Below are 13,412 nucleotides of genomic sequence, written 5' to 3' on the forward strand. Positions count from 1 at the left end.
AGCTCAAGCTTAATGTTGTAGCTTAATAAATTAATCCTCATGGAAGGGGGCAGCAGCTTCCTTTGTTCATTGAGGGACTATTTTTTACCCACAAATGTAATTAAAGCCTGTGACAGGCCAGCTCCATCAGGCCTCCTCTCCCTCACCTGTCACTGGAGGCAGCCAGAGAAGAGGAGCGGAGGGGGAAGAGCTTGCTGGATCAGGCCAATGGCCCATCTAGTCCAGCATCCTGTTCTCACAGTGGACAATCAGATGACTCAGTGGCGTAGCGTGGGTTGTCAGCACCCAGGGCAAGGCAAGTAACCCGTGGATTTGCGCCCCCTAACCCTAACCCCCAGATGTTGCACCCGGTGCGGCCGGCCCCCCTGCACCCCCCACGCTACGCCACTGGATGCCCCCAAACCCACAAGCAGGACCTCTCCCTGTCTGCCATTTCCAGCAACTGGTATTCAGAAGCATTGCTGCCTCCCAGCTTTGGAGGCAGAGCAGAGTCTTCATGGTTTGTAGTGGAGCCGCTGATAGTCTTCTCCTCCATGAATTTGTTGAATCTTCTTAAGCCATCTTGGTTGGTGGCCTTTACCGCCTTCTGTAGGAATGAGTTCCATAGCTTATGTGCTGCAGGAAGAAGTACAAGTTTGTATTAGGGTGGGGGAACATCCCCAGTTGCCTCCTGAGATGCGTTTAGTCTCCCATCAGCCCCATCCATCATGACAAATGGTGACCAATGCTGAGAGCTACCACCGGAGAGAGACAGGGTAGTGAGCCTTCATGTTCTAAGTCACACCTACAAAAGCATTGGCATGACCCGCCTCCTATTTCTGCTCCCTCTCCTTCCCATTTTCTTGCTCTCAGTTTGGGCCTCTGTGATTGGTAGGCCACCCCCAGGCCAGGCGACTTCACAATAGTGAAGTCTCGGGTAACTCCTGCCAAAGAAACCCCAGCCCAGTGAGAACTGCACATCCACCTTGAAAGGGGGATATCCTGTGCAGGACTGAATAGAAAGCAGTCTGAGATGTTGGTAAGGTCCCAAGGCAGATCCACTTAGCTGCTTCCAGTTCAAGGATTCCAAACCCAATTTCCTTTGGTCTCTATCAAGTCTCTAGCCATCACCCTCAGTCACCCCGCAAGAAGCTCCAACTATTCTTATTCTTATTATCAATGGTTCTCCTCCTCCTCATTTTATCCTCACTACAACCCTGTGAGGTAGTGCGTGATTGGTCCAAAGTCATCCAATGAGCTTCATGGCCAAGTGGGGATTTGAACCCCTGTCTCCCAGGTCCTAGCCTGGCGCTCTTAACCACTATTCCACACTGGCCAGGAGTAGTCAACACGGTCCCTTCCAGCTATTTTTGGACTCCAATCAGCCCCATCCAGCATGGCCTATGCTCAGGGATAATGGAAAGTCACATCTGGAGGACAGCCAGGTTGCTGGAAGGTGTTTTGGCTTCATATGGAAAGCAGTGCACAGCTGGAGGCAGTGATGCTTCTGAATACCAGTTGCTGGAAGCCACAGAAAGGGAGAAGGCTCTTGCGCTTGAATCCTGCTGGCTGGTTTCCCAGGCATCTGGTTGGCCTCTGTGAGAACAGGATGCTGGAGGAGATATCCTGCAGACTCTTTTTATGTGTTTATGGTAAAGGGAAATCTATCAGTGCTTAAAATTTCATAAAACCTCTTCCATGTTTATGCACACCCTTCTTATCCCCTAAACCAAAAACTATGGATGAGTGGGGGGAAAGGGAGAGCGAAAATGACTTCCCTAAAATTTCTTCCTGTTATTTGTGAGTGGGCAAGCAGGGGGTATATTTTGCCAAATATTCTTCAGGGCCATATTGAACTTCTCTTAACAGTTTGTGGTGGGGGGGTGGAAAAGGGAAATGGTTAAAAGGGAATAATTTTTTGGATTGGACCTACTAAAAAATCCTCACACACTTTGCAAGGAAGGTTCTGCAGGCTCTTGAATAATCGTGGCTGCCCTTTTCAATATCTTTCCCAGCTCTTTGACATCCAGCTTGAGAGACTGGGTGACCAGAACAGGACACTGTGTCCCCAGCATGGCTGTGCCTTAGATTTATATAATGACGCTGATGCTTGCAATTTTATTTTCAATCGCTTTCCTAATAATTCCTAGCATAGAACATTCAATTTCTTATGTCTGTAGCATACTGAGTATGCATACTTGAAGGTATCTTTCTTGGGTAGTTACAGACAATTTCATAGAATAAAAAAAACAACGGTAGAGTTGGAAGGGGGTTCCCCAAGAGTCATCTAGTCCAACCCCCTGCAATGCAGGAATCACAGCTAAAGTATCGCTAACAGGTGGCCATCCGACCTCTGCTTAAAAATCTCCAGCGAAGGAGAGTCCACCTGCTTCCCAGGTAGTCTCCTCTGCTGCCAAACATCTCTTACCATCTGCATGCAAGGCTGATGCTCTGAGCTGTGGTCCTTCCCCTATATCAAGACATCGCTGGGGAGAAAATAAGGTTGAGGACAACAGGAATGAAAAAGAAATAAGGGGAGAGGCTATTTCATTTTGCTCCCTCCATACAATGCAAGTAGTTTAGCAGTAATAAGACCACCCCCTCAATCCTAAAGAACATAAAAACTGAAAAATGAACCCTGCCGGATCAGACCAATGGCCCATCTAGTCCAGCATCAGAAGAACATAAGGAGAGTGTTCTGGATCAGGCCAATGACCCATCTAGTCCAACATCCTATCCTCACAGGGGCCAACTAGATGCAAGCAGGATATGAGCACCATAGAAACTAGTTCCCCAGATATGTTCCCCAGAAACTAGTATTCAGAGGCAGGCTGTCTCCAACAGTGAAGGCAGAGTCATGGTCTCCCTAAATTGTGTGGTCTCTTTGCAGGGGAAAACAGCTGCCATGCCAATGCCTGCCCCCCAGAGACAGCGGCAGGATGTCTTCTACTGCCCATCTGGGTACCAGTCCGAGTACACACTCTTTCACACCAGCCGGGTCATCAAGTACGTCTTTTTGGATGGGAGTCAGAACATTGTCCCAGCTGCTGCAGCAGCAGCTGCAGCAGCACACACTTCGCCAGCCTTGGAGTCTCAAGTGAGCTACCTGGAGTCAACTAAGGGCTACTATTACCCATTCATCATTCCTGACCACAGCCTAGCCAGTTCTTACTGGTCCCCTGACCTGGAGAGACTCCCCATCTTTGTCACTCTCTCCAAGAGCCAGGAGAAGCTGAGCGGTGGCTGGGGGCGCCCACTCATCTCCCGGGACCGGCTGCCCATCTTTCGGCAGTTGTGCGGAGAATTGGCTGGGTTGGCAGTCCACAACCGTGAGGACCTAATGGTACCCAAAGCTGCAAAGGAGGAGATGGAGAAGCCTGAGGACCTTGAGGCAGTGGGACTTGGCAATCTGCTGGACAGTGAGGATGGGGAGGAGAAGGAAGGGGAGTCTGGCAGTTGCATGATCCAGACTTCTCCTAGGGAAAGGGAAACTCAGCTCTAAGGGGCTTCTCTCTGAATTCACAATATAATCTGTGATGCCAAAAGACCAGTGTGTTTTCTTTTTTCTTCTACGGTTTTCTAGCTGAAAGTCCTGGGGGATAACCAGCTTCATATAACCAACATACTTAATTCTAATAAATGCAAGAAGGGGTTAATACCACAGAGTAAGCTCTCCTGACACTCACCTTGGGAGAGACTAGCTGAGCAACTCAGTGTGTGAAGAAGTTTGAGCTGGTTGCTCCAGCTCAACCGCATGGCTTTCACAAGCCACTCTTGAGTTCCTATGACAATAATCTAGGAACTTTCACCTTAGCTTTGTAACTAAGCTAAGCTTTACTGCCTGTGCAACTATTCTGAAGCACACGGATCTGATTTTTGGAGAGTTTGTAAGTAAATTGTTTTTTAACTTACCAAATGTATGGTATTTTCCTAAGCTGGGGGAAGAGGTAAAATTTGGAAAGAAACTTTTTTAAGGGGACATTTTGGAACTCACTTTAAAGGGCATATTTTAAATGTCTAAAAACCTATCTTTTCATGCTTTACATTGCTGCATATTTTGTGTTTTTAAATCTTGAATGTGGTTCTCTCACCAAGGAGTACTTGCCCCAAACCTGGATCTTGGCATTCAGGGGTGTTTGTGTGTGTGTTGCCTAAGACGTTCCCTGTGTTGCTTGGGAGTTCTTAGAAATCAAAATGTATTTATAAATTAACAGTGTAATTTGTTAGCTTCTACACACCCACATGGCACCCAATTAAAGGTAAAGGTACCCCTGCCCGTACGGGCCAGTCTTGACAGACTCTGGGGTTGTGCGCTCATCTCACTCTATAGGCCGGGAGCCAGCGCTGTCCGCAGACACTTCCGGGTCACGTGGCCAGCATGACAAGCTGCACCTGGCGAGCCAGCGCAGCACATGGAACGCCGTTTACCTTCCCGCTGGTAAGCAGTCCCTATTTATCTACTTGCACCCAGGGGTGCTTTCGAACTGCTAGGTTGGCAGGCGCTGGGACCGAACGACGGGAGCGCACCCCGCTGCGGGGATTCGAACCGCCGACCATGCGATCAGCAAGTCCTAGGTGCTGAGGTTTTACCCACAGCGTCACCCGCGTCCCTATGGTACCCAATTATATCTAAATAAAATGGAGAAACTTCCTCCTCAATCTCAGGAACTACCACGCCAGACTTGGTTATGATATCTTCAGAAATGTCCCAGTTGGCCCCTTTTAGAATTGTTCAATCTGCCATCTTGATTCAAAACTGCATATGTTAGTTTCCAAACATAGACAAAACCCGGCTCCTCTGTCTTGGGAAGTTGGTGTCTTATCTTCTCCCCTCCCCACTCCACCTCTCTCTCTTAAATTGTTTGCATAATACCAATTAGATTGGGAGCTATTATGGCAAAGAACAGTGTCTCCCCCCCCCCCAGGGGCTATTCAAGGCACGCAGTACCAGCACCTCTTTTTGTTGTTGTTAAAAAGTGTGGCACTTACTGTAACAGGTTCATGGCGAGTACTGCCACCTATTTTTCTAGGGAAAAAAGCACTGGCAAGGAACATTCCGTTCTGCCCATCTTCTGCATTGCATTATCAAGATCATAACAGGGAAGCAAATGGCAACACAGGCGATCTAATTCACATTCCTTTAATTTTCCATTGGATGCCTGCCTGTCTGTTTGAACAGGGACATTTTGGTGCTTGAGACAGGAAATTAAAACGACATCACTAGAGTTGGGCTGGGCAGCTAATTTCATCCCATTTCAGGCTCACTGACACTCAAGTCACTGGTCTGTTACCATGCTGTTGCATCCCATTCCATTGCATGCTGTCCTGTTGTATGCATTTTGGGTACACGGTTTGCACAAAATGAGCATTCGGACTTCCTGTTGCTTTTCGAAGCACCCATTACTGAAATGCGTGTTTTGTAGGCATCCCATACTTATTGCAATACAGTGGTACCTCAGGTTACAGACGCTTCAGGTTACAGACACTTCAGGTTACAGACTCCGCTAACTCAGAAATAGTACCTCGGGTTAAGAACTTTGCTTCAGGATAAGAACAAAAATCGTGCGGTGGTGGCGCAGCAACAGCAGCGGGAGACCCCATTAGTTAAAGTGGTGCTTCAGGTTAAGAACAGTTTCAGGTTAAGAATGGACCTTCAGAACAAATTAGGTTCTTAACCAGATGTACCACTCTAATAGTGACACTGCACTCTGCAGCTTTCACAAGTATCTGTACTTCCTGGAAACCCCACAATGCTCTCAACTGATGCACAACTAGGGTGAGGGAAACCTGGCTTGACAGCAGTACAGTGGTACTTTGGGTTACAAACGCTTCAGGTTACAGACTCCGCTAACACAGAAATAGTACCTCGGGTTAAGAACTTTGCTTCAGGATGAGAACAGAAATCATGTGGTGACTGCAGGAGGCTCCATTAGCTAAAGTGGTACCTCAGGTTAAGAACAGTTTCAGGCTAAGAACAGACCTCCGGAACGAATTAAGTTCTTAACTAGAGGTACCACTTTATTTCTTTGAGGCCTCGCTTTCTGCATGGAACTCCCAGAGACTCTGCAAACCCTTTGCTGATGCTGCGAGCCCATCTCCCTCGACTCACCACACGGGGGGGGGGGGAGAAAACCCACCCACCTCTCCCTCAAACCACTGGTTTATTAAAAGCAGCCCATCCCCGGAAACCTTTGCATGGCATTCATTAACTAATTAACTGTGCTGACTGTCTCCATATTTATCCGTGCCTCCTTGACGACCTGCGTTGAAAAGCTGCACCAGGCTTCGGGTCAGGCACCCTTGGTGGAAAAATGCAGACACCAGTGACTGAGAGCCTGGTGGGCTTTGAGCCAGGAGAGGTTCTGGGGCACAGAGCAAGGAGGAAGAAGGAGGTGTGGAGAGATGAAAGAGGAACTAGAAGCAATTACAGAGGCTTTTCATTACATCCACAATATTATGCTGCGGTGCAAAAGAGGCTAATCTTCCCCGCCCACCCGGCCTGGCGACCCACCTTAATGGAAAGCATTTTAAATATTTCAACAATTTACATGAAAAGGGAACTTTTGCAGAGAATATCATCTCCCCTTCTCTCGGTAGCTGCCCCCGCCCACCTACACATCCTTCAAGTGCCATGACAACTCCCATTATCTCTTAATGAAGTGAGCATCTTATTGGTGGTCAGTGAGCATTCCCTCCCCATTCAACACCCCCCCTCCTGCTCATACATTCTTCCCCACAAGGTTAATAAGAAGCTGTGAGCTAAAAATATTGTGGTAGACAGCAAAGGAAGGTGGGAAGAATTGGGGGGAAATCTATTCTTTTATTTTCAAGCTTTTCCTCAACCTTTCCAGAAATATATCTCTCCCTCTCTCTCTCTCTCTCTCTGTGTGTGTGTGTGTGTGTATCAAAGTGGATTTATTAACTTTATTAGCAGAATCATAGAACGGTAGCATTGGAAGGGAACCCAAAGGTCATCTGCACTTTCTGTGCCATTCATGAAAGGCAGAGGGAATAGGAACCTCTTTTTATTAAAGACTGCTGTATGGGACAGCTGCATTTCCCTGCATTTCAGGGGTTTGAACTGGATGAGCCTCAGAGTCCCTTTCCAATTCTATGATTCTATTATTCTACAGTCAGCCTACACTGTCGTTCTGGGTTTGATTCCTGCCCCTGTTTTAAAAGGATAATGTTTTAGAGAGTTGTGGTTATATCAAAAGCTCCAAACAAGAGGAAAAGGATTAGTTTATGCACCACGAGCAAAGGCTGAAACGGAAGGTGTTCACACACAACCCTCTTCTGTACACTTTGCTGTCTCCCTGGAAGCTAAAAATAGAGCGAGGCCCTTTGCTTTGAGTTACAAGACATTTACCTCTTCGGGTCATGCCCGTGGACTGTCTGCGTCTATGTGAGTCCACAAGAGTACATTTCCATTTCATGTTCCTCTGTCGAAGAATGGCTCCCTGCTATTTAACTCTTCTCTTGACCCCTTTTATCTTGCCTTGAAGCTTCCGGAAAATTCCAACCGGAGAAATGTCAGGGCTGCAGCATGCCCAACGCTGAAATGTTTTCTCTCGAGCGAAAATGACAAGAAGAACCGTGACTCTTTGGAGTTGAATGAGAAAGGGGAACAGCCTGGAAGACTGAGGTCAGGTAGGCCAGCTCCAGAGCATGAGCAGAGTGCAAACCAGAGATTTATCAACGGCATGTTCATTTGCTTGTTCGATACAATTATTCACATTCTGCCTATTTTATTTGGCACGGAAAACTCTGAAACAGACATTTAAACGCATCCACGTGAAAATACTGATAAGGTGGTCTGAAAGTTGCAAACTGTCTCCAAAGAGCCAGTGTGGTGTAGTGGTTAAGAGCAGTAGACTCATAATCTGGTGAACCGGGTTCGCTTCCCCGCTCCTCCACATGCAGCTGACCTTGGGCCAGTCACACTTCTTTGAAGTCTCACTCACCTCACAGAGTGTTTGTTGTGGGGGAGGAGGGGAAAGGAGACTATTAGCCGCTTTGAGATTCCTTTGGGTAGTGATAAAGCGGGATATCAAATCCAAACTCCTCCTCCTCCTCCTCCTCCTCCTCTTCTTCTTATCCATCTCCCCCACCATTTCTTTTTTCTTTTCCCACCTCAGAAATAGGTTAGCACCGAGAGAACAGAGGTTTGGACTTCCAGGGAGGAAGATGGTGGACTGGACCTCTTCTGTTGACAGCTCATCGACAGAGATACCTTATTGGTGATTAATGATAGCCAAGCTATCTCCCCCCCCCCCATTTTTTAAAATTAATTTTCACAAAATTGTAAACAAACAAACAAGTAAACAAACAAGTAAACAAACAAACATAAATCATAACCTTATGAAAATTACACTTATTAACATTGTTAAGTGACTTCCTCACTTCCCTTTGGTTGAATTTCAATGCATATCCTTTTAACGGTTTTCCAAATGGTGATTAATGATAGCCAAGCTATCTTGGTTAACAGATTCGCTATTGAAAAACAGAGGGAACAAAGGATCAACCTCTGATTCACTGGGGGGACAGGACACTTTCCATGCCAGGAAACTGAGAAGCTTTGGGGAACCCAGACAGGAATGAGCAACTTAGAGGAGATGAACCGTTGTCTTGCTCAAACACCACATAACAGCCCTGTTGGTGAGCCCTCAGGGAATAAGGTCAGCAAAGTCTCCCTTTCTTTAATTACTTTTGAGGGTGTTATAAATCATGACTGAGGTGATCTGTCTGCAGGTTGAAATTTACATCTGGCGTATGAGCTGACTTTTGGCTTAAGAAGAGACAATCATTAAAAGACTGAAAGCAAAATGGAAAGCATATTTTAATTGTTTGCAAGAGATAAAAAGTTTTTAAATGACTAAGTGGTGTTAGAAACCTTCATTTTATTTTATTTTTTAAAAAATTAAATTTCTGGCTCCTTGAGGAAAATGCTGTCTTCATATTCTTTTCTCTTTGTCACTGTGGGAAAAGAATGCAGTTTGATAAGGAATGCTTTGTAGACCTCAAAGTGGCAATGGGAGACTGAAACAGATTGTGAAGACCTTAAGGGTGGGCGGGGGGGCGTTGAGTTGTTAATTAGGCATAGAACATTCAGTATGGCAAGAATGCTGGACATCCCATTGTCACAGAGGGATTGGCACATGATCTAATGTTCTCTCTCTCTCTCTTTTTAAAAAATATTTATACTTTTCAGATATATACATTTCACATATTTTATATTCATTTTGACATTTTAAAACCTGCCTTCCTTCCCCCCTTTCTGCAGTTCCTTAAATTTATTTTTAATATCTTCTGCATATCCAAATTAACTTACTCATTTATTTGCCTTCTTTATATTTATACACTTATATACCTGCAGGCTATTACGATAACCCTGCCAGTGTTTTTATCTGTTTACAATTTATCTGTAAATATTCAGTGAACCATTTCCATTCTTTTGTAAAAAGTTTGTTATCTTGATTTCTTATTCTTTCAGTAAGTTTTGCCATTTCTGCACATCCCATAAGTTTTTATATCCGTTCTTCCTTTGCTGGGACTTCTTCTTCTTTCCATTTTTGGGCAAGTAACATTCTTGCCTCTGCAGTCACGTGCATGAGTAAATTTCTATCCAGTTTAGGTAGTTCTAACCCTATAATTCCCAGGTATAATGTTCTCGAATCTGCCCCAGACTCAACCCAGGAGCATTCTAACTCACACTTCCAGATATCACTTTTTACTCGAGACTGCGGTTTGTTTTTACTCTGGTTGACATCCTACTCCACCCTCTCCCCTCATTCCACCCTTCTGAAAGTTTCTTCCCTAGGAAATTGCCATGTTTTCTCTACCGTATTTGACACACACCTACTTCTTCTATCATGAATATTTCACAACTTATGATCTCCTCCTCTCTCTTTCTCTTTCCATTCTGCCAACCTCTCTTGCCAGGACATCCATGATAGAAGACTCAGGACACCTTATCGTGGTGGTGGGAGCTCATGTTGATTCAAATATTTAGCCAAACTAAAATATAATCCAGGCTGGAGAATTTCCTAATACAGGAGTAATCATACGCATGTTTACAGGCATCACCTCTGGCCCTGCAGCAAAGGACTGGAAGCGATATTTCCTCCTTGCTATGAGAACCTGGAGTATGTGAACCTGGCAAGTGCCCCATGGTCCCCAGGGTCAGAGGTCACTTCATTGCGCCTGACAGGCTTAAAGGACACCCCAAGGAACCCAACACTAAGGCAGTGTAGGACAACCAAATAAGTGCCCTCAACCCAATAATTCATCAGGTATTTATCCCATCAAATCTTAACTTGGATTTCCTGCTGGAACTGAAAGTCAACTCAGGCAATCAGCAATGCCAAGAGCAGCATGGAGGAGTCCCACAGCAAATCAAGGGCTCCCCTGAAAATTCCTACTTAAGCCCCAAACAGGCCACTAGCAAAGCCCAGGGAGAGAGAGGAGGAGGAAGGGCAATGCAAAAAGAGAAGAGAGGAGCGTTTGGGGTGGAGTCTGGCTTCCTCTTCACCCTGATTGATCTGATAACCTACCTGGCCATAGGCACCAACTCTATCAGACCCTCCAAGTATCTCTATTTTCCATGGATGTCCCTGATTTAGAGAAGCCATCCCGGTTTCTGATTTGAACCCAGAATGTCCCACTTTTCCTTAGGATGTCCCTATTTTCACTGGAGAAATGTTGGAGGGTATCTGGCCCTGAGCTGTCTGAAGGCAATCCTATATGGGGTTTTTTTTTTTAAAAAAAAAGTTTAATGTTTTATTATGTTTTGATATATGTTGGAAGCTGCCCAGAGTGGCTGGGGCAACCCAGTAAGATGTATAGGGGTTTAAATAGTAAAATTATTGTTATGGAATGGGACGTCCCTATTTTTATCGGAGAAATGTTGGAGGGTATGCTCTATAGGGCTGAATTATCTTCAGCCTCCCCCCATGTCTGTTGAGATGGAGCTGCGCCCCCCCCATCTTGAGGGGGCAGAGGAGGCCGAGCCCTTCCTTGCCCACCCACCTGCTCCCTTCCCCCCGCCACCTTTGTCTGCTGTCTTCTGCTACCTTGGAAGATGTTGTGTGGCCTGGCCTAGCCTGGCTGGAGGTCGCCCTGCCTGGGCAGTATCAGGAGACAACTTACAGACACTTGGGAGGTCTGTCACAGTCACGGCGTGTGTGATGTCATGACGTGCGTGATGTCACACATCACATGTGTGATATCATGCACATGCGGCGGCTCCCCTCAGTGTTGTGCACCTCTGGCCCCTCCTTAACTCTTCCCCAGAGCAAAACCATTCTGAGTCTTCTTCCCAAAGGAGCTGGGTTGTGGGAAATTCACCCCCACCTAAGTGTGGGAACTTGCCAGAATCCATTTGTTTTGGTATCTCTCACTTCTTCTTCTTCTTCTTCTTCTTCTTCTTCTTCTTCTTCTTCTTCTTCTTCTTCTTCTTCTTCTTCTTCTCCTCCAATTAAAGATGACTCCCAGTGTAGCTTCTCAGGCCTAAAGTAAACAACGTTACAACTTGGCAACGCTGAAGATGGAAAATTGTGTGACACGTCGAAGGGCTTTGTGCAGAATGCTTGCACAAAGTCACGTCTGCGTTGCAGAGCCGCGTGTCAAAAAGCCATAACCTCGTTCTCAGTGTTCACAATTTTAATATCATAGCAGGTTTAAGAACAATGCATTTAAAAAAATAAAAAAACCCTGAACATCTGTCAAGAGTACAGTAGACAGCCTCCCTGTCTTCCCACGCTTACAAAAAAAAAATCCAAGTCAATTGTTTTAATTTGCTGTAAGCTTTGTTGGAGAATGTGTGACCCAGAAGCAGGCTCAAACTATTTTAAATACATACATACGTACCAGTCTAATGAGAGCTGGGTTCTGGTCTTTTCCTCAAGAAGACCATTGTTGGGTTGTAGAAGGTACAGAAAAGGTTGCCATGGTTGGTTTAGAGAACAGGTGAGTTAAGAGGTTGACCATAGTGAGGATAGGAGTTAAGAGGCGATGTGATAGAATTTTACAAAATTATCCATGGCATGGTGAAAGCAGGTTGAAAAGTGTTCCTCCCTTCTCATTGATAACTAGAACTCACAGGGAGCCCACAAAGCTGAATCTTGGCCTCCTGCTCCATCTAGCTAAAAAAATATTACTTATTTACTTTACATTTCTATCACACCTTTTCTCCCCAAGCAGCTCAAGGCAGTGTGCACATCTCTTTCTTTCCTCATTTAATCCCCACGACAAACCTGTGAGGTGGGTTAGGCTGAGAGGCTGCGACTGCCCCCCCCCCCAGTCACACACACTAGGCTTTAGTGGAGGAGATTTGAACCCCGGTCTTCTACACTGGTAGTTTCCACACTGACTGGCAGAGGCTTTGAGACCAGGAATCTTGTTTCCCGGCCTGCCCTGGGGATGTCAGGACTTGAACCCGGAGCCTCCTGAATGCCGTTCCAGCCTTCTTCCTCTGAGCTATGCCACTTCCCCTGGCGCCATACAAAAGCGTGCAGGGGGTTGGGGAAGGAAACACAGCCCCCAATGAAACGATGCCATGAGATCGACTTAGACCCATCCTCTCATCCTGAGAGCTTTTGCAAGATCGCGGGGGAAGGGAGGGTCTCCGCCTGCCCAGCAGCACTCTGCCAGGTTTATTCAGCCTCGCCGCTATTTTCGCAACCATTACCAGGCAGCACTCTCAGCCCGGAGAGCTAATGGTGTAATCGCCACCACGCCGTGCGGCTGTGTGGGAGCCGAGCGCCATCAATCCCATTCAGGCAATGCGAGCCTTTGATTAAAGGTCGCGGGGTTAACTCTCTCCCATTCACTGGGCCACGGTTGGGGAGGCGAGAGATGAGGGGGGAAGGAAGGGTGTGGGTCTGGATTGCCTTCGCTCGAGCACATAGCACTTCTATTAAGCGCCATTGCCCCCTTCACCCCCATAGAGCTCCGCCAGCCACGGCGATGCCTGGGAGCAAACGAGCTCGGAAAGGCGAAGTCAAGCAGGTTAACGGCGGCGCAGGCAAAATTCAATGAGGCAAGATTTCCTCGGCTCGGTCCTCCACGGGGCCTCCTCTTCACTGTGCCCTTTGGAGTGCCCCCTCCTCCTCCTCTCCTCTCTCTGGAAAGGGGCTACAGGAGAATCCAGTGGCTTTGCAGCAGCCAAGAGGAAATGAATGGGACATCTCGCATGTCAGGCAGAAGGCTAGGCTAAAGCCCCGTCTGAAGGGAGCATTTTTACCACCTCAGAAAGAACTGAGAGTACACTTCTTTTAGAAGTGTGGGAAGGAGGGCAGGGAGGCACTACATAGTATATCCTTTTTTTATTAGATAATTGAATACGTTAAGGCAGGGATGTGGAAACTGTTGGGTGTTATAATCCAACAACATCTGGAGGTTCACAGCTTCCTCATTCTTGTGTTAGAGATCTG

At 46.5% G+C, this 13,412-nt stretch overlaps 1 protein-coding gene across 1 annotated transcript; it reads left to right on the forward strand.

Annotated features, from left to right (window-relative positions):
• Positions 1 to 905: 905 nt before the first annotated feature.
• LOC309358328 (uncharacterized protein) lies at positions 906 to 3,526 on the forward strand. The gene is made up of 2 exons (XM_081891265.1): positions 906 to 1,018; positions 2,870 to 3,526. The coding sequence occupies exons 1-2, from the start codon at positions 1,013 to 1,015 to the stop codon at positions 3,479 to 3,481; spliced, it is 618 nt and encodes a 205-aa protein (XP_081747391.1). The 5' UTR covers positions 906 to 1,012; the 3' UTR covers positions 3,482 to 3,526.
• The last annotated feature ends 9,886 nt before the right edge of the window (positions 3,527 to 13,412 follow it).

Source organism: Podarcis melisellensis, assembly GCF_964234715.1.
Source record: "Podarcis melisellensis genome assembly, chromosome: 15".
Taxonomy (NCBI): domain Eukaryota; kingdom Metazoa; phylum Chordata; class Lepidosauria; order Squamata; family Lacertidae; genus Podarcis; species Podarcis melisellensis.